The sequence below is a fragment of the Lepidochelys kempii genome, chromosome 28, assembly GCF_965140285.1.
Source record: "Lepidochelys kempii isolate rLepKem1 chromosome 28, rLepKem1.hap1, whole genome shotgun sequence".
NCBI lineage: Eukaryota > Metazoa > Chordata > Testudines > Cheloniidae > Lepidochelys > Lepidochelys kempii.
Genome location: NC_136407.1, coordinates 2610117 through 2637776, shown reverse-complemented (window position 1 = coordinate 2637776; position 27660 = coordinate 2610117). Strand labels below are relative to the sequence as shown.

At 65.6% G+C, this 27660-nt stretch overlaps 3 protein-coding genes across 7 annotated transcripts in view; 1 reads left to right on the top strand and 2 right to left on the bottom strand.

Moving 5' to 3' along the window:
* The window catches only part of GUCY2D (guanylate cyclase 2D, retinal), a 70445-nt gene extending 65354 nt beyond the window's left edge, over positions 1-5091 (bottom strand). The window contains exon 1 of the mRNA XM_073326769.2: positions 5025-5091. The gene's annotated coding sequence lies outside the window, so the exon portion shown is untranslated. The remainder of the gene's footprint in view (positions 1-5024) is intronic.
* Positions 5092-10656: 5565 nt separating this feature from the next.
* CNTROB (centrobin, centriole duplication and spindle assembly protein) lies at positions 10657-24131 on the bottom strand. 4 transcript variants are annotated; one of them, XM_078850841.1, is made up of 21 exons: positions 24000-24131; positions 22862-22949; positions 22009-22299; positions 21836-21926; positions 20942-21023; positions 20524-20689; positions 19115-19231; positions 18872-18988; positions 18688-18786; positions 18118-18333; positions 16568-16714; positions 15903-16036; positions 15661-15786; positions 14911-15088; positions 14269-14602; positions 13721-13878; positions 13481-13580; positions 12991-13155; positions 11944-12079; positions 11316-11403; positions 10657-11032 (listed from the first exon to the last, which is right to left on the bottom strand). In XM_078850841.1, exons 3-21 carry the CDS (start codon positions 22279-22281, stop codon positions 10904-10906), a joined length of 2856 nt encoding a protein of 951 aa, XP_078706967.1. In that variant the 5' UTR covers positions 22282-22299; positions 22862-22949; positions 24000-24131; the 3' UTR covers positions 10657-10903. The 4 variants fall into 4 exon arrangements, with proteins under 4 accessions (XP_078706967.1, XP_078706966.1, XP_078706965.1 ...); XM_078850840.1 differs by having other exon boundaries at positions 20942-21026; positions 21836-21923; XM_078850839.1 differs by having other exon boundaries at positions 20942-21026; positions 22009-22346; positions 24000-24103.
* TRAPPC1 (trafficking protein particle complex subunit 1) lies at positions 24029-27660 on the top strand. 2 transcript variants are annotated; one of them, XM_078850842.1, is made up of 5 exons: positions 24029-24130; positions 25149-25247; positions 25467-25537; positions 25863-26001; positions 26783-27660. In XM_078850842.1, exons 2-5 carry the CDS (start codon positions 25149-25151, stop codon positions 26909-26911), a joined length of 438 nt encoding a protein of 145 aa, XP_078706968.1. In that variant the 5' UTR covers positions 24029-24130; the 3' UTR covers positions 26912-27660. The 2 variants fall into 2 exon arrangements, with proteins under 2 accessions (XP_078706968.1, XP_078706969.1); XM_078850843.1 differs by having other exon boundaries at positions 24033-24117.

Sequence of the window (27660 nt, the reverse complement as noted above, 5' to 3'; positions counted from 1 at the left end):
GAATAATTCGGCAAGCCATAGCAGGACAAATTCCCTTGGAGGCAATCAACTTGATTCGGCCCCATGTGACGGAGGAAGAATTAGTCCTCCGGCCCGGGGGGAAGACTAGTTAACGCTTCGTACAATCACCACCAGCAAAGCTTGCAGTTATTCCTGATAACTGGGGCAGGCAAAGAAATTAGAGTAATCCACCCAGTAGGCCCACTGGGATTACAGATGAACGATAACTCAGCAATGGACTCCAGAGATCCTAGCACGTGGGCCTGGCAGACAGAATAATGTGTGGAACACAGTAAATGTAAAGGGGTGGTGGAGAAAAGAAGGTTTGGGCTCTATCTGTGAAAACCAAGCATTGGAGGAACAGGACAAATGCTTCTTTTGGTCCTGCTTCGAGCAGGGGGTTGGACTAGATGACCTTCTGGGGTCCCTTCCAACCCTGATATTCTATGATTCTTCCCACAACCTGGGAATAAGTCTCACGGCTCCTTCGATGGTATCCAGGAAGAGGGGTCTGTTATTGTCTAGTGGGTAAAGCTTGTGTGTGAGTAAGAACGAGACGCAATATTGGATCAATTAACGGACACTGTAATCAACCCACGGGGCCGTACGTTAATCGCTGTTTCTGTAACACCATTGTTAGTTGTGATGTTAAATTTCCTGTGCCTACATGGACTGTTCAACATTTGAAAGCCTATCCTGAGCTCCCCAAGGGGGTTCCCCCATTTCACTGGGAATGGGTCTCACAGCCATTCACGGACGATTAACTCATCCCTCTTTACAAGCTGAGCTGCAAAGGCTCAGAACTTTGGGAGAGAAAAGGCAAACTCGAGATTCACCACCACAACCGGGAGATCTCTAGGTTGGCAGCTACAGTTAAAAACATGGGCCACCACTCCTTGGGGGAGACTTTGCTTGGGTGGGGCCCCAGAGAAACAGCTCTTTTAAATATCATGCTTCACCCCACTGTGGACGGAGGGAGAAAGGGGCATGAGGGGGACGGGCGGATGGAAAAGGGGGAGTAAGGGGGTCGGGCGGATGGACAGACAGAAGGAGAAGGGGGAGTGAGGGGGATGGATGGACGGATGGAGAAAGATGAGTGAGGGGAATGGATGGATGGATGGATGGATGGAGAAAGGGACATGAGGGGGATGAATGGATGGACTGATGGACGGAGAATGGGGCGTGAAGGGGATGAATGAATGGACAGACATACAGATGGAGAAAAGACAGCTGTACAGCTACAGGGTGATGGATGGGGATGGACGGGACCCACTGGGGCACGCAGCCCACCGCCCCCCCCCCCGAGTCACCCCCAGCTCCTTCTATCTGATCCCTGCTCACAGCTGGGCCTGTGCAGAACCAGCCCCCGGGGTGCTCCCTGCCACAGGCAAAGAGGAGAGCCCCTTCCCCAGCTGCCTCCCTCCCCCACTGCCCCGTTCAGCTGCCATGCCCATCTCCAGCCTTGGTCAGCACTGAGCGCAGGCCCCCTCACTCCCACTGGCTGCCCCCCAGCAGGGTCCCGTGGGTCCAGGCAGTGTGTGCGGGGGGGGCTGCCCGAAATTACCGTGGAGCGCATAGGGGCTGGGCTGCCCCCACCCTGCAGTGGGGCCAGGGGAGGTCCAGAGGCACCCCCAGAGGTTAAGGGGAGGGAGATTGCCAGCAGCGAGGTGTTCTCGTCCCGTGGCAGCTCGGACCTCGGCCAGCAACACACTGACTGTGGCTCTGTACAGCCCCCGGTACTAACACGCCATGCGAGTCAACCCTTAACCCATCGAAGCGATTAGCCCACCCGGAGGCTCTCAGTTGACAGGGAAAGGAGCGGGCCGAATGGTGAGCTGTTCTGGGTACAGGTGCCCAGCTGTTCCGACAGCATCAGCCAGGTCATAAGCCGAGCGGGAGAAGACTGTCTCAACCCACCCCCCACAAAAAAATGCCCTACATGAAAGGAGCTTAGTGTAACTATAGCTAGGAACAGAGAATGCTGGCCAGACCTCCAGGCTGGGGGACTCCCTTCTGGGGAGCAGGGACTCGGGAAAACATTCAGGGGTTGGTGGAGGAGAATCGGCTGAATGCGAGCTCCCGGCGCGACGCTGCGGCCCAAAGAGATAACGTGACCCTGCGGTGTATAAACTAGGGAATCTGGAGTAGGAGCAGAGAGGTGACTTTACATCTGGATTTGGCCCTGGTGCGGCCACCGCCGGGATCCTGTGTCCGGATCTGGTGGCCCCAATTCAAGGAGGAAGTGGCTAATTTGCGGAGGGGATCAAAGAAGTTCCACGAGAATGATTCAAGGGTTAGAAAACCGGCCTTATTCATGATAAGCTCCAGGTGCATGTTCCAGCTATTTAGCTTACAGAGACTTTTATAGGGTGACTTGACCCCAGTTTGCGGGGGGGACACATTTAATCTAGCCGAGAAAGGTTGGTAGATCATGGTCCAACACCTGGGAGTTGAAGCTAGACAAATTCAGATGGGAAATAAGGTGTAAATTTTTAACTGTGACTGAGAGGAATTAACTCCTGGGGAGAATTTGCCAAGGGTCCCAGCGGATTCTTCATCATTGGCACTTGTTTTGAATCCAGATTGGCTGTTTTTTCTAGAAGATCTGCTCTGGGAATTATCAGGGGGCTGTTCTCTGGCCTGCATCCTGGCCTTGAAGTCGACGAGCAACGGGTCACTCTTCTGCCAGTGAGGCGAAATATCCGGAGAAGTGACAGACCAGCGTGTTGCCAGGCTGCCGAGGCATCTGACTCAAGCATCTTGGTCAACCACAGGCCTTGCGCTCAACGGGACGGCATTTCTCCATTAGGGGTGGGATGCGACCGCTTTTGAACGCCGCACCCAACCTCCTCCAAAATTTCAGGGACTCTTCCAGGCTTCCCTGGGCAGAATTAATGTTGATCAATGCAAATTAATGCACATTGGAAAACATAATCCCAACTATACTGATAAAATGATGGGGTCTAAATTAGCTGATAACACTCAAGGAAGAGATCTTGGAGTCATTGTGGATAGTTCTCTGAGATCATCCACTCAATGTGCAGCAGCAGTCAAAGAAGCCAGCCGAACGTTGGGAATCATTAGGAAAGGGATGGATAATAAGACAGAAAATATCATGTTGCCTCTATGTAAATCCATGGTACGTCCACACCTTGAATACTGCGTGCAGATGTGGTCACCCCATCTCAAAAAAAGATATATTGGAATTGGAAAAGGTTCAGAGAAGTGCAACAAAAATGATTAGGGGTCCTCTTCTGTATGAGGAGAGATGAATAAGACTAGAACTTTCCATCTTGGAAAAGAGGTGACTACGGGGGGGAGAGGGGGAAATATGACAGAAATTATAAAATCATGACTGGTGTGGAGAAAGTAAATAAGTGTTATTTATTCCTTCTCATAACACAAGAACTAGGGGTCACCCAATGAAATTAATGGGCAGCAGGTTTAAAACAAGCAAAAGGAAGTATTTCTTCACACAACACACAGTCAACCTGTGGAACTCCTTGCCAGAGGATGTTGGGAAGGCCAAGACTATAACAGGGTTCAAAAAAGAACTAGATACTTTCATGGAGGATGGGTCCACCAGTGGCTATTAGCCGGGCTGGGCAGGGATGGCGTCCCTAGCTCTGTTTGCCAGAAGCTGGGAATGGACGATAGGGGATGGATCACTTGATGATGACCTGTTCCGTTCATTCCATCTGAAGCACCTCACATTGGCCACTGTTGGTAGACAGGACATTGGGCTAGATGGACCTTGGTCTGACCCAGTATGGCTGTTCTTATGTTCTTAATCCTATTCATTTGGGGGAAAATTGGAAGGGGGAATGGTGGGAAAACGGGGGACATGCCAAGCCGCTGACAGCCGGTTAGGGCAGCCCCGACTTCCGACACCTCTACAGTTGTCTACAGCTCAAAGCACCGGTCGATGGCCACCATTAACGTCTCCCAGCACCAATTCACCCCCCAGCTCGGCTCCGCCTGGCCCTCCTGAACGACTCTTCTCCCAGAGAGGAACTAACTCGCGCTGGGTGAATAATGGAGAGGAAAGAGGTGAGCACGCTCAGGAAGCCCGGCTGCAGATGGACGCAAAATTAGCGCCCAAGCCCCCGTCAATCCTGCCCAAAGGGCGGACGCGTGATACCAATGCAGCAAAAAGAAACGCTCAGGCGAACCCCGGGGACTGAGATGAGACAGACGCACAGAACCCAACTGGCTGATGCACCGCTATCTATTGGGCATTCAGGGCATGGGACCGGGCAGCCACGGTAGGGCCAATCGCATCACCGCATAGTTCTTGTGGAGCCACAGGAAGTCCCGCCTCGGAAGTCCAGACTGACAGCTTTCCTCGCAGCCCCTGATTGATCCCGGCCCCCTCTATCTGCCCCAGCCATGACACGAGGTTGCAAGGACTCCCTCGGCTTTACGCAAGGGGAGAAAGCAAAATCGCAGCCAAAGCTAAACGAAAACCGAACGCTGGCATGACCCGAACGCCGCTGCGACAGTGCAGATTGCATGGAAACGTTTCCTGGCGGAAACTGCCAATAGTACAGACGCCACCGCTCACAGCTCCTGGCACGACACCCGGGCCAAACAATTCACACAACAGACCCACAAGCAAGACCAAAAGACGCCTCCAGAGCCGACGAGGCACCGTGGCCTCCTGCCGCAAAGCGGCTAAAAGATCACCCCCACGTATTTGAAGGGCTGTGATGTCTACCGGACATGATCCACCCAGAAATAGATCAAAGAGGTCAGCCAGGATGGCGCCTGGCAATTACAAGCAGGGATTTCAGCCTAATTTCAGTACCAGGGAAATTGGTAAAACTCTAGTAAAGAGCCAAATGATCAGATGCAGAAATGAACACGATTTGTTGCGGGGGAAGAGTCAACGTGGTTTTTGTAAAGGAAAATCACGCCTCGCCAATCTACTAGAATTCTTTGAGGGGGTCGACACACATGTCGGGGGGGGCCCAGTGGTTATAGTGTGCTTAGATTTTCAGAAAGCCGTCAACAAGGTGCCTCACCAAAGGCTCTTACGCAAAGTAAGCTGTCGTGCGAGAAGAGGGAAGGTCCTCTCATGGATCGGTAACTGGTTAAAAGACAGGAAACAAAGGGTGGGAATAAATGGTCAGTTTTCTGAATGGAGAGAGGTAAATAGTGGTGTTTGCCCGCAAAAAAAAAAAAAAATCCACCCAGTTCCAGTTCACAGGATTAGGGACCGGTACCAGACTGGCCTAGATACACACACACACAAAGCAGCCTACATCCCATGCAGGGGACCATCCCCCCTTTCCCCGGCGTACAATCCCCCCAGTACTCCGGTAGCCGATTGGCTGATGCTGCTCCTCCACACACACACCACGTTACTCTGAAAGCAAATGGGAGAGTGGGATACATAGGGGGTATCTCTGGTCTGGGGCCCATGGCTAGCATACCCTCCCCCCCACCCCAAGGGCCGGAGCAATGCAGGCTTGTGGGGCAGGCCCAGAGACCCTACAATAACATACTGAGGGGACCAGCGCCACCAGAGACCCTACAAAAACAACACCACCACCACCACACACACGCAGGCCCAGAGACCCTACAATAACACAGCCGCACACGCAGGCCCAGGACCCCCAGAGACCCTACAATAACACAGCCGCACACGCAGGCCCAGGACCCCCAGAGACCCTACAATAACACACTCGCAGACGCAGCCACCGTGCCCCCGGAGACCCCACAACACACACACCAGCTCACACAGCCCCAGCGACCCCAGAGACCCTACAATAACACCCCCCATACATCCCATCCCCCATCCCTCCAGCCATCCCCCCCATATACCCCATCCCTCCTCTTTCACCCCTATCTGCTTCCCCCCCCTACACTCCATCCTGCCCAGGCCAGGGCAGGCCCCCAGCTCTCTCCACCAGTGGGCAGGCCGGCTGTGTTATTAATTGGCTTTAACATTTAACCCTGCGCTTCCCAGGCCACACTCACCCACACCCCCCAGGGGCCCAGCAGAGCCGCTTATCGAGACGGACAGGTGTGAGCCGGCCTAATCCCCCCACCGCTGGCAGCCAGCTCCCTCCACCCACTGGCAGGGCAGGATCGGCCCCTGTCCTCTATCCCCCGCCCCCCCACAAACTCTGCGCCCACCCCCTGGGGCAGACAGCTCCCCACTGCACCCCCTGTGTCTCCTAGCTCCAAGCCCCTTCTCTGCTGCCCCCCCTCTGGGAAGTTAGACTGTGCCCCCCCCCTTGAAGTGTGTTGGGGGGCTCTCCGCCCAGGCTGGCACCCAGAGCACTCGACAGGCACAAGAAGCAGGGATGCCCCCCTCTCCAAATCTTGTTTTCTACTGGGGGAAACTGGCAAAACCAGCGAATAACCAGAATTCACCCAGCAAGTAACTGAAAAGGACCCAGGAGTCCTGGCTCCCAGCCCCCTGCCCCGCTCTTACCACTAGACCCCAATGCCCTCCCAGAGCCAGGGAGAGAACCCAGGAGTCCTGGCTCCCAGCCCCACCCCACTCCAACCCAACACACCCCAGAGTCCTCGCCCCAGTCCCTTACCTGGCTCTGTGGTCCGGGCGACTCACGGACGCTGTCCGAAATATTCCAGGCCCCGGACGGGGCTGTTGGGGGAGAATCCCAAAATGGGGGTGAGCAAAGAAATAGCAGCGTGGGGGTGGGGGTGGGAATCCCCGTCCAATCCTGGGGGGCACTGCTTGTCCTTGGGAGGTCCCCGGGTTAAAGGGGGTGCCCACACCGCAGAGCCCCAGGTCCTGCAGAGCTGGTCTCTGGCCGTGGGGTCCCCCTGCACCGGCTGGGCCCCCCGAGAGCGGCAGGTCTGTGCGGCTTGTGTGGACGGGGCTGCCAGCACCTGGGGATGGGGCCGTGGGGGGGGGGGAGCGGTTAACACCCATAATCCTCACCCTGTGTCTTTGCCGAGCTAATCAGCTTATGGGTCCTGGGGGTGGGGGGAGCTGGGACGGGCTGGGGGGGGGCAGGAGCACGGGGGTGGCCGGTTCCCAGCTGAGCCAGGCAGACGGTGCCAGGGAAGCAGCGCGAGCAGACGGGAGTGCCGGGGGGGGGGGGAGTGCTAGGGGGAAGATGGTGACTAATGGGTTGCCAGGGGCCGTGGGGGTGAGATGGGGGGGGCAGAGGGGTTGCAGGAGGGAGATGGGGTGCCGAGGGTATGTGGGGGTGCCGGCGTCTATGGGGCAATGGCAGCGCACGGGGTGATGGGGGATCACGGGGGCACACGCAGAGGGTGCTAGCCGGGAGCCGTGCAGCTGGCCGCACTTGCAGGCTGTGGGGGCCGTGGGGGTGCGCGCACTGGGCAGGTTGGGTGTGGGTCTGTGTGTGGGGAGACCAGGTTGTGTGTTGGTGTGTGTTAGAGCAAGCTGTGCATGGGGGGGGGTGGAGAGCAGGCGGTGGGTGGATGTGCGGGTGGGCCTAGAGGTTGTGTGTGTTTTGTGGGGGGGCATGCGTGAAGATTGTGTGGTGTGTGTGTTGAGGGGGTGAGGGGTGTAGAGGGTGTGTGTTGGGATTTGTGCATGGAGGGCGTGTGTGTAAGGCACGTGGGAGGCGTGGGGGCGTGTAGATTATGTGTAGAGATTGCGCACTGGGATCTGTACGTGGAGGCTGGGGGGGGGGTGGAGGTTCGGTGTGGGTGTGCACGGAGGTTGTACGGGGTGTGTGTTTTGTGCAGAGGTTGTGTGTGTGTCTGGGGGGGGAGGGGGTGTGTGTGTTGGGATTTGTGTGTGGCGGTTGTGGAGAGGTTGTATGTTGGGATGTGCACGGAGGGTGAATGTGTGTGTCTGTGGAGGGCGTGTGTAGGGACGCATGTAGAGGTTGTGTGTTGGGATTTGTATGTGGAGGTTGTGTGTGTGTGTAGAGGGGGTGTGTGCAGAGGTTTTGTGTTGGAGGTGCCAGCATCTATGGGGCAATGGCGGTGCGCAGAGGCCATGGGGGCTGTGGGAGGGAATGTGTGTGTGGGTTGCGTGTGTGGAGGTTATGTATTGGTTGTGTGGGGGTGTCTGTGGAAGGTGTGTGGGTATAGGGTGTATGTAGAGGTTGTGTGTCGGGATGTGTGTGTGTAGGCGGGGTGTGTGTGTGTTGGGGAGGTGTAGGGGGGGGTGTGTAGGTTGGGGTTGTATGGGGGTGTAGCGGTTGTGTGTTGGGATTTGTGCGTGGAAGTTGTGTGTGTGGAGGTTGTATGGGGGGGTGTTGCGTGGAGAGATTGTGTGGAGAGGCTGAGTGGTGGGTAGGAGGGCGGTTGTTAGCATGCGTAGAGGCCTAGTGTCCATGCACACGTCGGGGGGGGGGGCAGGGTCCAGAGCTCAGGGGTGTTGCAAGGGGGAGGGTGCACCTGTGGAGTTGTGCGCGGAGGGAGTACAATGGGGGGGTGTACCTGTGCTGGGGGGGCTGTCTGTGGTCGGGGGGGGGGCTATGCAGATACCTGCTGTATGGGGAGACAAGCAGGGATGGGGGGGTAGGCATGCGTGGGACAGGGTGTGTGGGGGGGTGCGGTCTGCGCATTGGGTTGCAAGGAGGTGAGAGAGGTTGTGTGAGGTGGGGGGGGTTGTGTGTTTGGGGGGGTGTCAGGGAGGGAGAGAGGGGTGTCTCCATGGATTGGCTGTTCCCTTCCACCACCCAGCCCCATTGACAGGGAAAGTGGGGGGGGCACGTTGACCCCAGCTGGCTGGGAGGGAGCTCGGAGGACCCCGGGTGCGGGCTGAGCAGCCCCAGGGAGGAGCCCCTGGCACTAGCCCCACACCAGGCCGTGAGGCGAGGCAGGCGCGGGTTCCCACTGGGCAAGGGTGCCCAGGTGAGCGGGGGGGGGGGCTGTGGGGCAGAGGGGATGCAGGAGGAACACAGCCTGGGGGGCAGGGGAGCGGGACTGGGAACCGAGGGGACAGGAGGGCAGAGCCTGGTGGAGGAGCCCGGGGAGCAGAAGGGGAGTGACTGGCACCAGCCATCCCCCTCCACCAAGGGGATAACAAGCTACTACTGCTGGCAGCCACTCCAGCGGCACAAGGCAAAGGAACGCCGGGGTGGGGGTGGGCACGGGCATTATCTGGGTGGACGCCCCCACCCCAGCTCATTTAGTCCTGAGAAAGTTGGCAGCGGGCGGGAGTGGGAAATAAAAGAAGCCGGGTCGCCCATCCGGTTGACTGAGCAACAATTCATTTTAACCCGGCTCCGTGTAAACACAGCCATCCGGGAGCAAAGGCGGCGGATTGGTGCTCCAGGCCGGGGCTGGGGGGGGGTCTCCGGGAAGCCAGGACCCTGAAATCGGTGTTGTTGGCGGCTCAGCAGACGAATGGGCCGACGCGACCCGGCAGCTGGGGGCTGAAGACGCGCTCGCACGGGAAAGACGCCGGCGTTTTCCCCGACCAGAGGCGTGAACCGGGACGACGTGAGGGGCGGGATTTCGGCCAGGTCTGCGCCGGGAGCGACTTGGGGGACGGGTCGGGCGGTTGCAAAGGCCCCGCGTCCGGCCCCGGGCGTCCGCACCGGGACAACAGAAACCTGCACCTGACCCAGGCCGTGGGGCTGAAAAATCGCCACAGTTTTTTAGCCCCGCCGGCCGAGCCCCGGGAGACGGAGCCCTTGACCCGGGCCGGCTGCGGGTCTTTTCTCCCTGTGTGGACGTGCCCCCAGGGGGGCCCCGCAGGGCTGTGTAAGCCGCGTTCGCACAAAAGCAGATTAGAGCTAATCACGGCGGCCTGATCGCCCTGCGCTGCCCAGGGGCAGCAGATGGCAGTGCCCAGCCTGGGGGAGGGGCTGGGTGTGGGGGGACGCCCTCTCCCCGACAAAGCCAGCTCTGCAGATCGCTGCACAGGCTCCGCTACTCGGGCCTGGGCAGGGAGGAGGCGGGATGCCGGGGTAGATGGGCCCATGGTCTAAGTCAGGCAGAAGGAAGGAGCCGGGATGCCGGGGTAGATGGGCCCGTGGTCTGAGCCAGGCAGCAGGGAGGAGACGGGAGGCTGGGGTAGATGGGTCCTTAGGGCCGATGCGGAGCAGCACGGAGGAGGCGGGAGGCCAGGGTACATGGGCCCGTGGTCTGAGCCAGGCAGCAGGGAGGAGGTGGGATGCTGGGGTGGATGGGTCCTTAGGGCCGATGCGGAGCAGCACGGAGGAGGCAGGAGGCCAGGGTACATGGGCCCTTGGTCTGAGCCGGGCAGCAGGGAGGAGGCGGGATGCTGGGGTGGATGGACCCATGGTCTGAGCCAGGCAGCAGGGAGGAGGCAGGAGGCTGGGATAGATGGGCCCGTGGTCTGAGCCGGGTGGCAGGCAGGAGGCAGGATGCCAGGGTAGATGGGCCCCATGTAGCTGATGTGGAGCAGCAGGGAGGAGGCAGGATGCCAGGGTAGATGGGCCTGTGGTCTGAGCCAGGCGGCAGGGAGGAGGCGGGATGCTGGGGTAGCTGGGCCCATGGGGCTGATGCGGAGCAACAGGGAGGAGGCAGGATGCCAGGGTAGATGGGCCCGCGGTCTGAGCCGGGTGGCAGGGAGGAGGCCTGGGTTTGATGGGCCTGTGGTCTGAGCCAGGCGGCAGAAAGGAGGCGGAATGCCGGGGTAGTTGGGCCCATGCTCCTGCCCTGCCCAGAGGGCAGCGCGGCAGCGAAGGGTTGGCGGGCAGGGCCCCTCAGTCACGGCACCGGATGTGCTGCAAAACCAACTCTTCTTTATTTAGAAAAATAACCAACTGCGCCCCAACAGGGGGGCAATAACTTAGAGCAACGCAACACAGTGCGGATGGGGGGCAGCCCCGCCCCGCTGCCCCATGTGCCAGCCTGGTACCAACATAACCTGTGAACTGGGGGTGAGAATGGGGAGACCCCTGGGCCCAGGGGGTGCTTTACCCAGGGGTGCAGGGTGTGAAGACATCAGGACGCCCACGGGGACCCTGCTTCATCTCCACACACCACCCCCCCTGCCGGCGCGGGGGCCAAGCTGGGCCGCCTTCCGCCCGCCCTTGCCGGGACCGTGCGTCTTCTCGGGGCCGGGCCGGCCGCTGGACGGGCGCCGGTGGGGACCCACCTGCGGGAGAGGGGGGGAGAGTGAGCGGCCGGGAACGGGGCCTCGGCAGCAGAGCCCCAGGGGGTGGGGAAAGGGCGCGACTCCTCAGGGTGCCCAGCGCCCGTCCCCGTCAGCACCCTGCCCCATAGGAATCTCCACGGCACCCAGAGCCCATCACCCACAGAGCCCAGTCTCACAGCCCCGACACTGTGCCCAGCACCCACAGAGCCCCAGAGCCCCCCATGGCATCCAACAGTGACAGCACCCTGCCCCCTACCCCCCCCCCACCTCCCCCGGCACTCACCTCTCTCCTGCCGGCCTCAGGCAGCCTGGGGTCAAGGTTCCTGCGGGCAGCCGGGTTCACATGGCCCCCGTCGCCCTTCACGTCGGGCCTTGGGAGCAACAGACAGGAATGGAACTCTGGGCCAGGAGAACCCAGGAGTCCTGGCTCCCAGCCCCTGCCCCTGCTCTAACCACGAGACCCCACACCTCTCCGAGAGCCAGGAATCGAACCCAGGAGTCCTGGCTCCCAGCCCCCGCGCTATAACCTCCAGCCCCCACTCCCTTCCGAGAGCCAGGAATAGAACCCAGGAGTCCTGGCTCCCAGCCCCCGCCCCTGCTCTAACCACTAGACCCCACACCTCTCCGAGAGCCAGGAATCGAACCCAGGAGTCCTGGCTCCCAGCCCTCCCCCAGCCAAGCCCTAAACCCAGCTGACAGGGGAGTAGATGGGGGATCCTCCCACACCTGGACCCATATCCCAAGGTTCGTATCCTCGTGTCAATGGGCGGGTGAACGACTACACCTCCCGGTGCACGCTGGGAGTTGTAGTTCCCTCTGGCCGCCCTTGGGGGCGTATGTCCCACCCCCATGGGTCCCTCGGAGCAGGGTGGAGCCCGGAAGCCCTGGGGCGGGCACGGCGCCAGCCTTACCCGCTGCTGTCGCCGGAGCGCAGGTAGGCGAACAGCTCCTCGGAGGAGGGGGCCACGCGGCCCTTGGCCTGGTACAGCCGCAGCAGGCGGGAGACCTCGGCCACCTGCCGGGGAGACAGGACGCCCCCCTCGCCCCCTGCCGAGAGAGACGGGGTGAGCCAGGGCGGGGTGCTCTCCCCCGGCAGGCAGGGCTGGCCTCAGGGCGGGGCTAGGGGGCGCGGCGGGGGTCTAGAGCAAGGGGCGCTCTCCCCGGGCAGGCAGGGCTGCCTCCAGGGCGGCGCTAGGGGACGCTGTGGGGCAGGGGGATCAGCAGGGGGCGGTCTCCCCGATAGGCAGGGCTGGCCCCAGGGCAGGGCTAGGGGGCGCTGTGGGGCAGGGGGATCAGCAGGGGGCGCTCTCCCCGATAGGCAGGGCTGGCCCCAGGGCAGGGCTAGGGGGCACTGTGGGGAAGGGGGCTCAGCAGGGGGCACTCTCCCTGGGCAGGCAGGGCTGGCCCCAGGGCAAAGCTAGGGGGCACTGTGGGGCAGGGGGATCAGCAGGGGGCGCTCTCCCCGGGCAGGCAGGGCTGGCCCCAGGGCAGGGCTAGGGGGCACTGTGGGGCAGGGGGATCAGCAGGGGGCACTCTCCCCGGGCAGGCAGGGCTGGCCCCAGGGCAGGGCTAGGGGGCGCTGTGGGGCAGGGGGATCAGCAGGGGGCACTCTCCCTGGGCAGGCAGGGCTGGCCCCAGGGCGGTGCTAGGGGGTGCTGTGGGGCAGGGGGATCAGCAGGGGCGCTCTCCCCGATAGGCAGGGCTGGCCCCAGGGCCGTGCCAGGGGGCGCTGTGGGACAGGGGGTTCAGAAGGGGGCGCTCTCCCCGGGCAGGCAGGGCTGGCTCCAGGGCAGCGCTAAGGGACGCTGTGGGGCAGTGGGCTCAGCAGGGGGCGCTCTCCCCAGGCAGGCAGGGCTGGCTCCAGGGTGGCGCCGGGGGACGCTGTGGGGCAGACTGCCTTGGGGAGGGAGGACTCCCCAGCTGGGCACCATGGGGGAGGATCGGGGCAGGGGGCTCACCAGCTGGGCGCTGCGGGGGGCTCGGCGGCTCCAGGTTCCGCTGCCCGTAGCTGGCTTTGGCGAGCGGCACCTTGGTCTTCTGCACGGCAGCGGTGGGGGGGGCGCGCTGGGGGCCGTGGGGCCGGAGTGTCTCCCACAGAGAGGGATGGTCCTCCCGGGCCAAGCCTGCAGGCAGAGGAGATGGGGGCGGGGGGGGGGGTCACATGGGGGCTGAGCCATGCCTCTGCGTGGGGCAGGCCCTGGGCTGCTGGGACAGGGGGCAGGACCCACGGGGGGCAGGACCCGGGCCGGCCCTGGGCTGCTGGACCCTCGTGGGACAGGACCCGAGCCGCTGGAGGGGCGGGACCTGCATGGGGCAGGAACTGGGTGGGGCAGGCCTGGGGCTGCTGGGGGGCAGGCTCCCACGTGGGGCAGGCTGAGCCAGGATCTCCACTCCCCCCCAGCCCTAGACGAGCAGCATGTCCCACCCCCGTCCCTCCCTCACCCTTACCTGGCTGGCCTTGGGGCTGGGCCTGGCCTGTGGGGTGGGGGGGGCTCTTACCCCCCAGCCTCTCCTGACTGTGGGGGTCACTCGGCATCTGCTCCAGCAGCTGAGAGAAAGATGGGGGTGAGGGAAGAAGTGAGCAGCTGGGTACTCCCACCTGACCCACACACCCAGCCAGCCCCCAGCCCCACCCCCCGGCTCTGCCCACCCCTCCCTGGCCAGAACCCCCCAAGGCCAGCCTCCTACCAGTGCCATATAGTACTGCAGCTCCGGGTGCAGCTGGCCGGGGGGCACCTGCCCCCCGCTCTCCAGGCTGCTGTTCGGGGGGGTCTCGCCATCGCTGGGCCCCCCCTCGTCCTCAAGGTAGGGGTGCTCCGCCAGGTGAGGGGGGTGCAAGCTTAGCCCTGGGCGGGAAGAAGAGGTCACAGCAGCACAACCCAGTGCCCACCCAACCTCAGATGCCAGTCCCAAGGCCCCAGGGTGGCGCTAGGGGGCGCTGTGGGGCAGGGGGCTCAGCAGGGGTGCTCTCCCCCTGGCAGGCAGGGCTGGCCCCACGGTGGCACTAGGGGGCGCTGTGGCGCAGGGGCGCAGGGTGGGAGGACCCCTCTCATGCTGGGCAGGGGATCCCTGTACCAACAGCCCAGTGCTCCACCCCAGAGCCAGCTGCATCTCAGCCAGCGGCCGGGCGAGGGAGGCCAAGGGGAGCCGCTCCCAGCCCCCCCGGCCCGGCTGGGACGCCGGTGCTGCTTCCCAGGAGCTGGCGGCGGGCTGGGGGGCGCCCCCCGGCTCCGTACCTGGCCCGGCGGAGTCGTCGAGCTGCGGCTCCAGTGGCTGGAAGCCCGGCTGGCTCCGGAGGCTCTGATTCAAGAGCTGTGCCAGCTCGGCGGAGACGCACCCGCTGGGCGCCAGGGGCAGGAAGCGCTCGGGGCCCCGCACCGCCGGCAGGGAGCTGCGCTGGGAGACGGGCTGCAGGGGCACCGCTTGGGCGAAGGCCCAGCCCCCCGCTTCGCCGTCGGCACTGCCGCAGGGGTCCCCCTGCCAGCTCTCCAGCTTCCCGGGCAGGGCGGGGCTGGGAGGCTGGCCCAGGCGCTCCGGCTCCGACAGGGAGGCGGCATCGGAGACAGGAGGCTGTTGGGGGGGCAAAGAGATGGGGGGGGTTAGAGACCAGCCAGAGGGCCACAGGCTGAGGATCAGAGCAGGACTCCTGGGTTCTCTCCCTGGCTCTGGGAGGGGAGTGGGGGCTGATGGGTCAGAGCAGGGGGCTGGGAGCCAGGACTCCTGGGTTCTCTCCCTGGCTCTGGGAGGGGAGTGGGGGCTAGTGGTTAGAGCAGGGGGGGCGGGGAGCCAGGACTCCTGGGTTCTCTCCCTGGCTCTGGGAGGGGAGCGTGGGCTGGTAGTTAGAGCAGAGGAGGACTCCTGGGTCCCCCGGCACTCACCTGGCGGGGGCCCTTGGCGGGGGACTGCGAGGAGGGATCTCCGGTCAGCACGCGCAGGGCCTCGTTCCAGTGCGACTGCATCATGGCCTGGAGCCGGGCCACCATGTCAGCTCGCTGGGCTTCCAGCCGCCACTTCCCGGCCTGCAGCTCCCGTGCCGCCTCCTCTTGCCGGGCCAGCCTGCAGAGAATGGGGCCGTCGGGGCTCTACTGCGGGGCACCCCATGGGCCCAGCCTGGCCTGGGTAAGCAGCCGCCCCGCCCCAGAGGTGGCCGCATCTCGGCACCGGGCGAGGGGTCCCCGGGTCAACAGCCGCCCCGCCCCAGAGGTGGCCGCATCTCGGCGCCGGGCGAGGGGTCCCTGGGTCACCGGCCGCCCCGCCCCAGAGGTGGCCGCATCTCGGCGCCGGGCGAGGGGTCCCTGGGTCACCGGCCGCCCCGCCCCAGAGGTGGCCGCATCTCGGCGCCGGGCGAGGGGTCCCTGGGTCACCGGCCGCCCCGCCCCAGAGGTGGCCGCATCTCGGCGCCGGGCGAGGGGTCCCTGGGTCACCGGCCGCCCCGCCCCAGAGGTGGCCGCATCTCGGCGCCGGGCGAGGGGTCCCTGGGTCACCGGCCGCCCCGCCCCAGAGGTGGCCGCATCTCGGCGCCGGGCGAGGGGTCCCTGGGTCACCGGCCGCCCCGCCCCAGAGGTGGCCGCATCTCGGCGCCGGGCGAGGGGTCCCTGGGTCACCAGCCCCCCGTGCCCACCCGGTACCTCAGCTCGTAGTCCTCGACCAGGCGCCGCTGACGCTCCTCGCGCTCGGCCAGCTCGGCCCGGAACTGTGCCAGCTGACTGCCCAGCTCCCGCTCGTGGTGCCCGCTGAGCTCCAGGAGCTGCTTCCTGCGGGGGGGCGGGGGGAGGAGGAGCCGGGCTTAGCAGCGGGCACGGCCCCCCCCACCCAGAGGGGAGCTGGGACCAAGGGGGGGCGGCCGTGGGGCAAGGAATTGGGCGGGTACCTGTGCTGCTCCCGCATGGCGCCTGTCTGGCGCAGGCTGTCTTCATGCACCCGCGCCAGCCGCTCCGTCACCTGCTGCTCCAGGGCCACCTTCAGCTCCGCCTCCAGCTTCGCCTTCTGGGCCTCGCACCGCGCCTGGGGGCACAGGGGGGCTGGCAGCAGGGAGCCCCCCGAGCCAGCCAGTGCCCGCCCTGGGGCCGAGGGGAGCCGGCGCCCCCTAGAGGGGACAGGCCCCGTGCCCATTCCCTGCCCCCCTGAGCCAGACAGTGCCCACCTTGGGGCCGGAGGGGAGCGGGCGCCTCCTGGAGGGGACAGACCCCTGCCCCATTCCCCGCCCCCCTGAGCCAGCCAGTGCCCACCTTGGGGCCGGAGGGGAGCGGGCGACCCCTAGAGGGGACAGGCCCCGTGCCCATTCCCCACCCCCCCGAGCCAGCCAGTGCCCGCCCTGGGGCCGGAGGGGAGCTGGCGCCCCCTAGAGGGGACAGGCCCCGTGCCCATTCCCCACCCCCCCGAGCCAGCCAGTCCCCGCCCTGGGGCCAGAGGGGAGCCGGCGCCTCCTAGAGGGGACAGACCCCTGCCCCATTCCCCGCCCCCCTGAGCCAGCCAGTGCCCACCTTGGGGCCGGAGGGGAGCGGGCACCCCCTAGAGGGGACAGGCCCCCAGTACCTTCACCAGGCTGATCTCCATCTGCAGCCCGTCCCGCTCGCTCCGCATCACCTCCAGCTCGCTCTCCAGGCGCTGGGAGTCGGCCTGCGCTGAGGCCAGGACCAGCTGGGCGTCTGCAGCGCGCTGGGCCTCCCGCTGCACGGCCGCCTGGCAACGGGACACCCCCGTAACCACTGCCCCGCACTGCCTGCTCCAGCAGGCAGCGAACCCAGGAGTCCTGGCTCCCAGCCCCCCTGTAACCACTGCCCCGGGCGGCCCAGCTCCAGCAGGGAGCGAACCCAGGAGTCCTGGCTCCCAGCCCCCCCGACTCTAACCCACCAGCCCCCACTCCCCTCCCAGAGCCAGGGGAGAGAATCCAGGAGTCCCAGTGTGAAGAAGTGGGACTGTTCTTAATGTTTCCTCCGAATATTGTGGGGTGCCTCAGTTTCCCCTAGGCAGTTCTTAAGTATCTAGGTGGTGGGATAAGGGTGTATGATCATTGCAGAGCCCTACAGGGCAGGTGTGTGCAGGGGTCTGGACACAGAGAATGGCCGACACCCTGTTTCCTGGCCACTGGTGGCCTGGGCCCATCCCCCCTGCAAGGTGAGAGCTAAAGGGTTGGAAAACAAAGGAATCAGGTGCCCTCCTGGCCCGGGAAAGGAACAAAGCCCAGAGGAGGAGGGGCTGGAGGGAGTTTCAGTTTGGGGCTGGCCAGGAATCATAGCATATCAGGGCTGGAAGGGACCCCAGAAGGTCATCTAGTCCAACCCCCTGGACCATGGGACATGGAGTGAAGGGCAGACGTGGTTCTCTGACTCACTGCCCCGCAAAATGGACCCAGCTGAGGGGTCCCGTTCTCTGCACCTACAAGCTCTGTTTTAGACCATGTTCCTGTTGTCTAATAAACCTTCTGTTTTACTGGCTGGCTGAGAGTCACGTCTGACTGCGGAGTTGGGGGGCAGGACCCCCTGGCTTCCCCAGGACCCCGCCTGGGCGGACTCGCTGGGGGGAAGCGCACGGAGGGGCAGAGGATGCCGAATGCTCCGAGGTCAGACCCAGGAAGGTGGAAGCTGTGTGAGCTGGGTGTCCTGCAGACAGGCTGCTCACAGAAAGGAGACTTCCCCAGAGTCCTGACTGGCTTCATGGGGAGCAGTTCCAGAGCATTGCCCGGGGACTCCATGACACCCAGATCCCAGCGCCCCCTGCTCTAACCCCCCAGCCCCCACTCCCCCAGAGGGGGCTGAGGGAGTGGTGGGGTGGAGGAAGAGCTGGACCCCAGATGTGTGGGGGGCAGGACGGAGGAGCCAGAGGGCACGGGTGGGGGGTCGCGGCAACAGAACCGGGCATCTAGAAGACGGGGTCACCCAGGGCAGGGGGCACAGAGGGAGGGCCCGGAGAGGGGCATCAGGGGAGTTCCCTGGGCAGCAGGGGGGCAGAGGAGAAGGGGCGCCGGGCGAGGACAGAGGGCGCCGGGAGCAGGTGGGCAGAGCAGCAGGGCACCCAGCAGGCAGGGGCAGAGCAGAGGGGGGCAGAGGGCACGGCTCCCAGTTCCCGGGGGGGGGGGGTCTCACCTTCTCTCGCTCCAGCTGCCCGGCGCTCTCGTCCCGCAGGGCCTGGCACCGCTGCTCCAGCTGGCGCTCCCGCTGCGCCCAGCCCGCCTGCTGCTCCTCCAGCGTGGCCCGCAGCGCCTCCAGCTGGTGCTGCCCCTGCTCCCACTCCGCCTGCAGCCCCCGCCCCCGCTGGTGCTCCGCCTCCAGGCTCCGCAGCAGCCCCGCCTTCTCCTCCTCCTGCGGGGTGGGGGGGACGCAAGGGTGAGAGGGGCCTCCTGGCCCAGCATGCTCCAGCGCCCAGCTCTAGGGGCAGCAAGGCATGCCGGGAGCTGCGGTCCCCGGGGGCTCCGGCGCCCGGCTCTAGGGGGAGCAGGGCATGCCGGGAGCTGCGGTCCCCGGGGGCTCCGGCGCCCGGCTCTAGGGGGAGCAGGGCATGCCGGGAGCTGCGGTCCCCGGGGGCTCCGGCGCCCGGCTCTAGGGGGAGCAGGGCATGCCGGGAGCTGCAGTCCCCGGGGGCTCCGGCACCCAGCTCCAGGGGCCCCTTTCCGCGCCCCCGGCCGCGGGGCTCCAGCTCGGGCAGGGGACCCTTACCAGCGCTGCTGCCTCCTCGCGTTGCTGGCTCGCCGCCTGCTGCTCCCGGCTCAGGTCCTCCAGCGCCTGCTCCAGCCGCGCCTCCAGCTGCGACACCCTCTGCGGGGGAGACGCACCGGGGCTCAGGGTGGCGCCGGGCGGGCAGCTCGGCCCCCACCGCTCCCCTGCGCCGCCTGCCACTCACCTCCCGCTGCTCGCTCAGCGCCCGCTGCGCCGCCTCCTTCTCCCCCTGCAGCCCCCGCAGCAGCTCCGTCCGCTCCGCCTCCTGCCGGTTCCAGCCCTCCACCACCTTGGCCAGCGTCTGCCAGGGAGAGGGCAAAGGAGTGCGCCATTGGGGGCGGCCCTGCCGGTGCCCCTCACTCCCGACCCGCTGCCCCCCACCAGCCCAGCTGGTGCCCCTCACTCCCGACCCTCAGCCCCTGCTCACCTTGTCCAGCTGCTCAATCATACTGTCCTTCTTCATGTCAGCGGAGATGGCTGCGGCCAGCTGCTGCTGCAGGTCCAGGGCTCGGCTCTGCAGGCCCTGCACGTGCCGCTCACAGTGCTGCAAGGGAAGTAGGGGTCAGTATCGGGGGGGGGATCGCCCCCCAGCTCCCTGCGGGCCATGCCACAGGTTCAGCCAGAGCCTGTCGGCTCAGCCGAGACCCACCGCACCAAACCCACCAGTGCCCGGGGAATCCCCCAAGCCACTAGCAGTATGGGGCATGTGACACACGCCCAAAATGCAGCCGAGCATTCCCCAGAGACAGCACTTCAGGGTAGCGAGGGCCACAAAGCACCCCTCTCTCCCCGCCCCCATGGCGGGAAGGGTGAGAGCCAGGACTCCTGAGATCTAATCACAGCTTGTAAAATTAACGAGGAGATCTTTAAATCCATCCCGTCTGGATTCATAGAGTAGCAAAGAAACACATGGAAAAGCCACGGACCCCTGGAGGATCTGAGAGAGAACCCAGGAGTCCTGGTTCCCAGCTTGCCACTGCCCCGGCCCCACTCTAACCACTAGCCCCCACTCCCCTCCCAGAGCTGGGGAGAGAACCCAGGAGTCCTGGCTCCCAGCCCCCCCCACTCTAACCACTAGCCCCCACTCCCCTCCTAGAGCCGGGAGAGAGAACCCAGGAGTCCTGGCTCCCAGACAAACCACTCTGACCCACCAGACCCCAGTCTTCTCCCAGAGCCATGGAGAGAACCCAGGAGTCCTGGCTCCAAGCCACCCTCTCACCCCGCCCTGCTCTAACCACTAGCCCCCACAGTTCCCTCCCAGAGCTGGGGGGAGAACCCAGGAGTCCTGATCCTGAGCCCCCCACGGGCAGAGCAATGGGCCCATCCAGCTGGGGGTCCCTCTCACCCTAGCCCCACCCCAGATCAGACCAATGTGCCCATCTAGCCCAGCATCCCACCCCATCTCCTTAGCCAGCCCCACGCCGCTCCAAGTACACACACACAAACACACACAGCCTGGGTAGACCCAGCACGCGTAAACACACACAGCACCCCGGATACACCCCTCACAGGTACACCCGCCCAACCAGCCCCGGTACGGGTAAACACCCACCACCACCCCGGGTACACACCCACAAGCCCTCCGGCACGCGTTTACACACCCATACACACGCTCTGGGCACGTCCCTCCCCAGGTGTACACCCCTTCACACCCACCAGGTCAGCACGCACAGGGCACACCCTCCCCCAGGTACACATCAACACACACCCTGCCCTCCATGTGTGCACACCGCTGGTACACACACAGACTGGATACACCGCTCCCCGGAAATACATTCACCGTGGGAGCTGGGCGCAAAGGATCCTGGGAGACCGGCCCGGCCCCCGGCCCCTCACCTTCCTGCGGGCCCGTTCCTTGGCCAGCGCCTCCTTCAGCAGCAGGGGCTCCGTGGCGGGCACGGGCTCCCGGGGTGTGCCAAGGCGCAGGCTGGCGTAGCGGGGAAACAGCTCCTCCAGGCCACACGCCGAGCCGGGCGGGGACAGCTCCTGCAGGGGCCTGGCGCTGAAACAGGGCAAAGGGGTTGGGGGGCTCCCAGAGATGCCGGCACAGCTCGGCACCCACCGCCCCCTCCTCAGCTCCCTCCAGGGCGGCTGCTTATACAGGACCCCGCGCCCGGAGCAGAGATGCAGCCACCTCTGGGGCGGGGCGACTGGTGACCCAGGGACTCCTCGCCCGGCGCCGAGATGCGGCCACCTCTGGGGCGGGGCGGCTCAATCACGGCCTGACTTTAACCTGCCCCGGCACGGCACTCACGCGAGGAGGGCGGTGGTGCTGTCACTCTCAAAGGAGTCGTCATCATCCTTCCGCTCCACCGTCCCCAGGCCGAGGGCGCCCCCTGCTGGAGAAAGGGGCCCTCTGCTCAGTGACACCCTCTCTCCAGGATGGGCTCTGGGAGGGGGGTGGGGGCTGGTGGGTTAGAGCGGGGGGAGCTGGGAGCCAGGACTCCTGGGTTCTCTCCCTGGCTCTGGGAGGGGAATGGGGTCTAGTGGTTAGAGCAGGGGGGAGCTGGGAGCCAGGACTCCTGTGTTCTCTCCCTGATGCTGGGAGGGGAGTGGGGGCTGGTGGCCTAGCCAAGGGCCCAGGCAGGGCAGCACTGTTCCCTGTCACACACAGGTAGCAGGCCCAGCGGCCCCCTGCAGGCCCTGCCGCACTTTGAAAGCGGAGAGAAAAAGAGTGGGGGGCTGGAGAGGGCACAAGGGATTCTTGGGGAGAACCCCCCAGGCTGTGGAGCGGAAGGGGAATGAAAGGGAACCTGTGATGGTCCAAGGTAACCTAGTGAGTCTTGTAACCATAAGCCACCCCTAACCTACTGCACGTGCAGGGACCCCTCGCCCGGCGCCGAGATGCAGCCACCTCTGGGGCGGGGCGGCCAGTGACACGGGGACCCTTCGCCCGGCGCCGAGATGCAGCCACCTCTGGGGCGGGACGGCTGGTGACATGGGGACCCCTCGCCCGGCGCCGAGATGCAGCCACCTCTGGGGCGGGACGGCTGGTGACACGGGGACCCCTCGCCCGGCGCCGAGATGCAGCCACCTCTGGGGCGGGACGGCTGGTGACACGGGGACCCCTCGCTGCTCCTCTGGGGCGGGGCAGCTGTTCTGACTCCAGCCCTGACTGCCAGGGGAGAGTGCCCCCCACCCCACTCACCAGGGGGCAGCTCGCGGGAATCCTGCAGCATGGTCCGCAGGCGCGACCTCACGGTCTCCATCTCGGCCACATGCCGCGACTCCCCGCCCTGCTGGAGGAGCCAGACACCGCCGTCAACGCCGCCCGGCCCCACGGCCGGCCCCGCCACCCCGCCCCACATCCCTCCTCCTCACCTTCCTGCGGGCGCTAGCCTCCACCCCGGCTGAGAGCGTGCGGCTCAGCTCCTCGGCCAGGGCCTCCAGGTCGGGCGGCTGCAGCTGGGAGCAGGCGTCCAGCTCGGCCTGACGGCTGCGGTGCAGGGAGGCGTAGAGCTGGGCCGTCACCTCGGAGCCGAAGGGCTGGGCTGGAGTGGCCGGGGCCGAGAGGGGCAGCGGCTCCATGTCGCTGAGCAGGTCCTCGCTGCGCAGGGAGGCGTCCAGCCCAGGGCAGGGGCCCTTCTCCGCCATGGGGCGGCCGCGCCCTCGCTGGGGAAGAGCACAGCCAAAAGGACTGGGAACTGCCGGCTTGTCGCCTGGGGATTCCCCTTTGGTTGTGAGCAGTAGAGGGGCTCTGACACAGACACACAATATAGCCACACACACACACATTCACTGCGAGGAATCCCCCCAGCTGAGAGCGGTAGAGAAGCTTTGACACACACAGACAGCCATAGACCCATACACGGACAGGAATCCCCCCAGCTCAGAGCAGTAGAGGGGCTCTGACACACACACACACAGAGCCAGGATAGAAGCCAGGAGTCCTGGCTCCCAGCCCCCTCTTCTCTAACCGCTAGCCCCCACCCCCACCCAGAGCTGGGGAGAGAACCCAGGAGTCCTGACCATATTGGACCCCCCAATGTTTTATCACCCTGGGCAGCTGCAGGTCACCCCCACACCCCAGGCTCCCTTGGCCCTGTGGCTCAGGCCCAGCCAAAGGGCAGGAGCTGGTGTAGAGACTGCTCCAGCCCCCCCGGGGGGTGTCAAGCAGTGGGGCAATCCCCAGGGAAGGGGGGACCCTGCTATGGGGCAGCCCAGCGGCTCTCACCTGCCCGAGGTGGGGGGAAGGTGCTGGGCCCCTCACACCAGGGCAGCTGCCGCCGGGGGGCGCTCCAGGCTCTGGCTCCGCACGGACCCTGTAGGGAGGTGGGGGCACAGAGCAGTCAGGGGGGGCCCCCCAGCACCACCAGGGTCTCCCCCATCCCCCCAGGTTTCCCTTATCCCCTCCTCCCAAAGGGGTCACCCCCAGCCCAACCCCCCCCTCCACCCCCAGAGGGGTCACCCCCCAACCCACAGGGGTCACCCCCCAACCCAGCCCTACCTCCATCCCCACAGGGGTCACCCCCCAACCCAGGCCCACCTCCACCCCCACAGGGGTCACCCCCCAGCCCACAGGGGTCACCCCCCAGCCCACAGGGGTCACCCCCCAGCCCAGCCCCCCCTCCACCCCCACAGGGGTCACCCCCCAACCCCACAGGGGTCACTCCCCAGCCCAGCCCCCCCTCCACCCCCACAGGGGTCACCCCCCAACCCACAGGGGTCACCCCCCAACCCAGCCCCCCCTCCACTCCCACAGGGGTCACCCCCCAGGCCACAGGGGTCACCCCCCAGCCCAGGCCCACCTCCACCCCCACAGGGGTCACCCCCCAACCCACAGGGGTCACCCCCCAGCCCAGCCCCACCTCCACCCCCACAGGGGTCACCCCCCAACCCACAGGGGTCACTCCCCAGCCCAGCCCCACCTCCACCCCCACAGGGGTCACCCCCCAGCCCAGCCCCCCCTCCACCCCCACAGGGGTCAGCCCACAGGGGTCACCCCCCAGCCCCACAGGGGTCACTCCCCAACCCAGCCCCACCCCCACAAGGGTCACCCCCCAGCCCACAGGGGTCACTCCCCAACCCAGCCCCACCCCCCAACCCACAGGGGTCACCCCCCAGCCCAGCCCCACAGGACTCCCCACAGGGCTTCTATTTCTCCCCCTCGGGGAAAAACCCTCCCCCCACGGGGCTGCCCAACCTCACCCCCCTCAACTGCTCTTCCAGCCCCGCCCCCGGCGCGCCAGCCCCGCCCCCTGCCTCGCGGCGGGCCAGCCCCGCCCCTCCACCTCCCCCACCCCAACCCCCCCCAACCGACGCCCCGCCACCATCCCCGCGCGCCCCTCCCTTGCCCCCCGCCCACCGGGCACCTGGGCGCGAGGCGGCCGCCGCCATCTTGGTGCGGGGCAAGGGGCCGGCGGGCGGGGCGGAAGCGGAAGAAGCCTCCGGCGGGGGCGGGGCCAGCAGCGGCGGAGCGGCCGGGCCGAGGTGCGGGGCCGAGGTGCGGGGCCGGGGGGTCTGAGAGGGCGGGGCCGGCTCGGGGGAAAAAGCCGCGGGGGCGGGGCGGGGCGGGGCTGGGGCTGGCGGTGGTTTGGGGGCGGGGGCTGGGGCAGGGGCCGGGCTGAGCTGGGGGTGGTTAGGGGGCAGGGCTGGGTTAGGGGGCGGGGCTGGCGGTGGTTTGGGGGCTGGGGCAGGGGGCGGGCTGAGCTGGAGGTGGTTAGGGGGCAGGGCTGGGTTAGGGGGCGGGGCTGGAGGCGGTTTGGGGGCAGGGGCAGGGGGCGGGCTGAGCTGGAGGTGGTTAGGGGGCAGGGCTGGGTTAGGGGGCGGGGCTGGAGGCGGTTTGGGGGCAGGGGCAGAACGCTGGGCTGGGGATGGTTTGGGGGCAAGGTTGGGGCGGGGCTGGGGCAGAGGGCGGGGCTGGGGGATGGTTTGGGGGCTGGGCCGGGCTGGGGCAGGAGGCAGGGCTGGGGTGGTTTGAGGGCAAAGTTGGGGTTGGGGCTGGAGGCGGTTTGGGGGCTGTGCTGGGGGCAGTTTGGGGGCAGGGGCAGAACGCTGGGCTGGGGATGGTTTGGGGGCAAGGTTGGGGCGGGGCTGGGGCAGAGGGCGGTTTGGGGGCTGGGGCTGGTTCAGGGTGAAAAGGCCAGGGCTGGGGTGGGTTGTGGGGTGGGGCTGGGAGGGACGTGGGGCTCAATGTGGGGGGCTGCAGGGAAGGGGTAGGGTGACCAGACAGCAAGTGTAAAACGTCGGGGCAGGGGGGCAATAGGCGCCTGTATAAGACAAAGCCCACAAAATCGGCACTGTCCCTGCAAAAATCGGGACATCTGGGCACCCTAGGTAGGGGAGAGGGAGAAAAGCAGAAGGAAATGAATGAGGCCAGTAACTAAGGTCTCTCCCCCCTGCCCCCTTGTTTGCCCTCCCCCCCCCGTGCCCTGCCCCCTTGTTTGCCCTCCCCCCCGTGCCCTGCCCCCTTGTTTGCCCTCCCCCCCGTGCCCTGCCCCCTTGCCCGTCCCTCCCCACAGATGACGGTGCACAACCTGTATCTCTTCGACCGCAACGGGGTCTGCCTGCACTACAGCGAGTGGCATCGCAAGAAACAGGCCGGCATCTCCAAGGAGGAGGTGAGACCCCCCCCGCACCTCAGCCAGCCGGGCCCAGGCCCTTGCTTCCCGGGGGGCTGAGCCCATGGGGCGCCAAGAGAGACACGGGGGCCCTTAGTTAGCCATGGCGGCAGCCACCCCGGTGGGGCGAGGGCACAAGTCTTCCTACCCACCCCAGCTCCGCTGTGGCGGGGGGGGGGGGAGTCTCACGCTGCCCTCTCTCTCTCGCTGCCCCCCCAGGAGTTCAAACTCATGTACGGCATGCTCTTCTCCATGCGCTCCTTCGTGGGCAAGATGAGCCCCGTCGACATGTATCCTTCCGCCGTGGGGCTCCACTGGGGGGCAGGGGCTGTGCAGGGCCAGAGGGGGGTCCGTAGCCATGGGATGGGCTGGGGGGCCCAGCAGGGGACTGTGTAGGGGCTGGGGGGTGCTCTCAATCCATGGGATGGGCAGGGGCCCCTGCTGGGGGCTGTGTAGAGACTGGGGGGGCTCTGTCCATGTGATGGGCTGTGTGGAGTGGGGGAGGTTCCCGGTCCACATTATCAGCCTGTGGACCGAGCTGGGGGTGGGGAGTTTTGGGGGGTGTCTCTCTGGGGGGGCCAGGCCCCATCACACTCCTTAGCCACGCGGGCGCAGGAAGGACGGGTTCCTGGCCTTTCAGACCAGCAAGTACAAGCTGCATTACTACGAGACCCCCAGCGGGCTGAAGGTCGTCATGAACACGGACCTGGGCGTGGGCAACATCCGAGACGTGCTCCACCAGATCTACAGCAACGTGAGCTGGGCCCAGCCCCACGGCACCTAGGCCCTGCACAGGGAGTGGGGGGCTGGGAGCCAGGACTCCTGGGTTCTCTCCCCAGCTCCGGGAGGGGAGTGGGGGCTGATGGGTTAGAGGAGGGCGGACTCGGAGCCAGGACTCCTGGGTTCTCTCCCCAGCTCCGGGAGGGGAGTGGGGGCTGATGGGTTAGAGGAGGGCGGACTCGGAGCCAGGACTCCTGGGTTCTCTCCCCAGCTCTGGGAGCGGAGTGGAGGCTGGTGGGTTAGAGCAGGGGGGCTGGAAGCCAGGACTCCTGGGTTCTCTCCCCAGCTCTGGGAGCAGAGTGGAGGCTGGGGGGTTAGAGCAGGGGGGCTGGGAGCCAGGACTCCTGGGTTCTCTCCCCAGCTCTGGGAGGGGAGTGGGGGCTGGTGGTTAGAGCAGGGGGGCTGGGAGCCAGGACTCCTGGGTTCTCTCCCCAGCTCTGGGAGGGGAGTGGGGGCTGGTGGTTAGAGCAGGGGGGCTGGGAGCCAGGACTCCTGGGTTCTCTCCCCAGCTCTGGGAGCGGAGTGGGGGCTGGTGGGTTAGAGCAGGGAGGCTGGGAGCCAGGATTCCTGGGTTCTCTCCCCAGCTCTGGGAGGGGAGTGGAGGTTGGTGGGTTAGAGCAGTGGGGGCTGGGAGCCAGGATTCCTGGGTTCTCTCCCCAGCTCTGGGAGAGGATTAGGGGCTGGTGGGTTAGAGCTGGAACCAGGACTCCTGGGTTCTCTTCCCGCCCCACATGCTCTCCCCCCCCCCCCCGCAGATCTACGTGGAGTTCGTGGTGAAGAACCCGCTGTGCAGCATGAGCGAACCCATCCAGAGCGAGCTCTTCCGCGCCAAGCTGGACGGCTTCATCCGTGGCCTGCCCTTCTTTTCGGCCCGGGCCGGCTGAGCCCCCCGCCCCCCCGCGGCTGGCCCCCGCCACGCCTCTACCAGGCAAACCACGGCCCCGCAGCCCTGCGCAGCATCCAGCCCAAGACACGGGGCTGCCCCCGGCTCAGCCCCACCCTCCCACCCCCTTCACAGATCAGATGGCCTGGCCCTCCGAGTGAGCCTGCATCCCACAATTCCCTGCAGGCTGGTGCACCCCTTCCCCACCCAGGGGACTAGCTGGGGAGCTCGCTCGGTCTGGGAGGGGAGTGAGGTCTAGTGAATAGAGCAGGGATGTGCGGGCTGGGAGCCAGGACTCCTGGGTTCTGCCTCTGAGAGGGGATCTAGTGGGTTAGAGCAGGAGGTCAGGAGTGAGGCTTCCTGACTTGCATCCTCCTCTGCTCTAGACCCCCAATCCCCATCCAGCCATAGGAATAGTACCCCAGAGTCCTTGCTACCAGCCCCCCTCCCCGCTTTAGCCCCCCTAGACCACACCCCAGCGGTGGGGACAGAGCCCAGGAGTCCTGGGTCCCAGCACCCCCCTACTCTAACCGCTAGCCCCTACTCCCCTCCCAGTGCTGGGGAGAGACCCAGGAGTCCTGGCTCCCAGCCCTTTGCCAGCAGGATGCGCGTCTCCTGTTCAGTGCGGCATTAGTGGGCGTGTTCGGACCTTCCCTGAGCTGGGCGGGCACCGGGGTTGTCCCGGTGGCACTGGGCCGATCCCAGTTCTATGGTGGAGGCTCCTTGATGAATTAAAATGTTGCTCTCCCA

Coding starts and splice junctions, on each gene's coding strand:
- TRAPPC1 (XM_078850842.1), top strand. CDS start 25,149: ATGACGGTGCACAACCTGTATCTCTTCGACCGCAACGGGGTCTGCCTG. Junction 25,248..25,466: donor CCGGCATCTCCAAGGAGGAG/GTGAGACCCCCC, acceptor CTGCCCCCCCAG/GAGTTCAAACTCATGTACGG. Junction 26,002..26,782: donor TCCACCAGATCTACAGCAAC/GTGAGCTGGGCC, acceptor CCCCCCCCGCAG/ATCTACGTGGAGTTCGTGGT.
- CNTROB (XM_078850839.1), bottom strand. CDS start 22,281: ATGGCGGAGAAGGGCCCCTGCCCTGGGCTGGACGCCTCCCTGCGCAGC. Junction 21,927..22,008: donor AGGCTAGCGCCCGCAGGAAG/GTGAGGAGGAGG, acceptor TGGCTCCTCCAG/CAGGGCGGGGAGTCGCGGCA. Junction 20,690..20,941: donor AGCACCACCGCCCTCCTCGC/GTGAGTGCCGTG, acceptor GCCCTGTTTCAG/CGCCAGGCCCCTGCAGGAGC.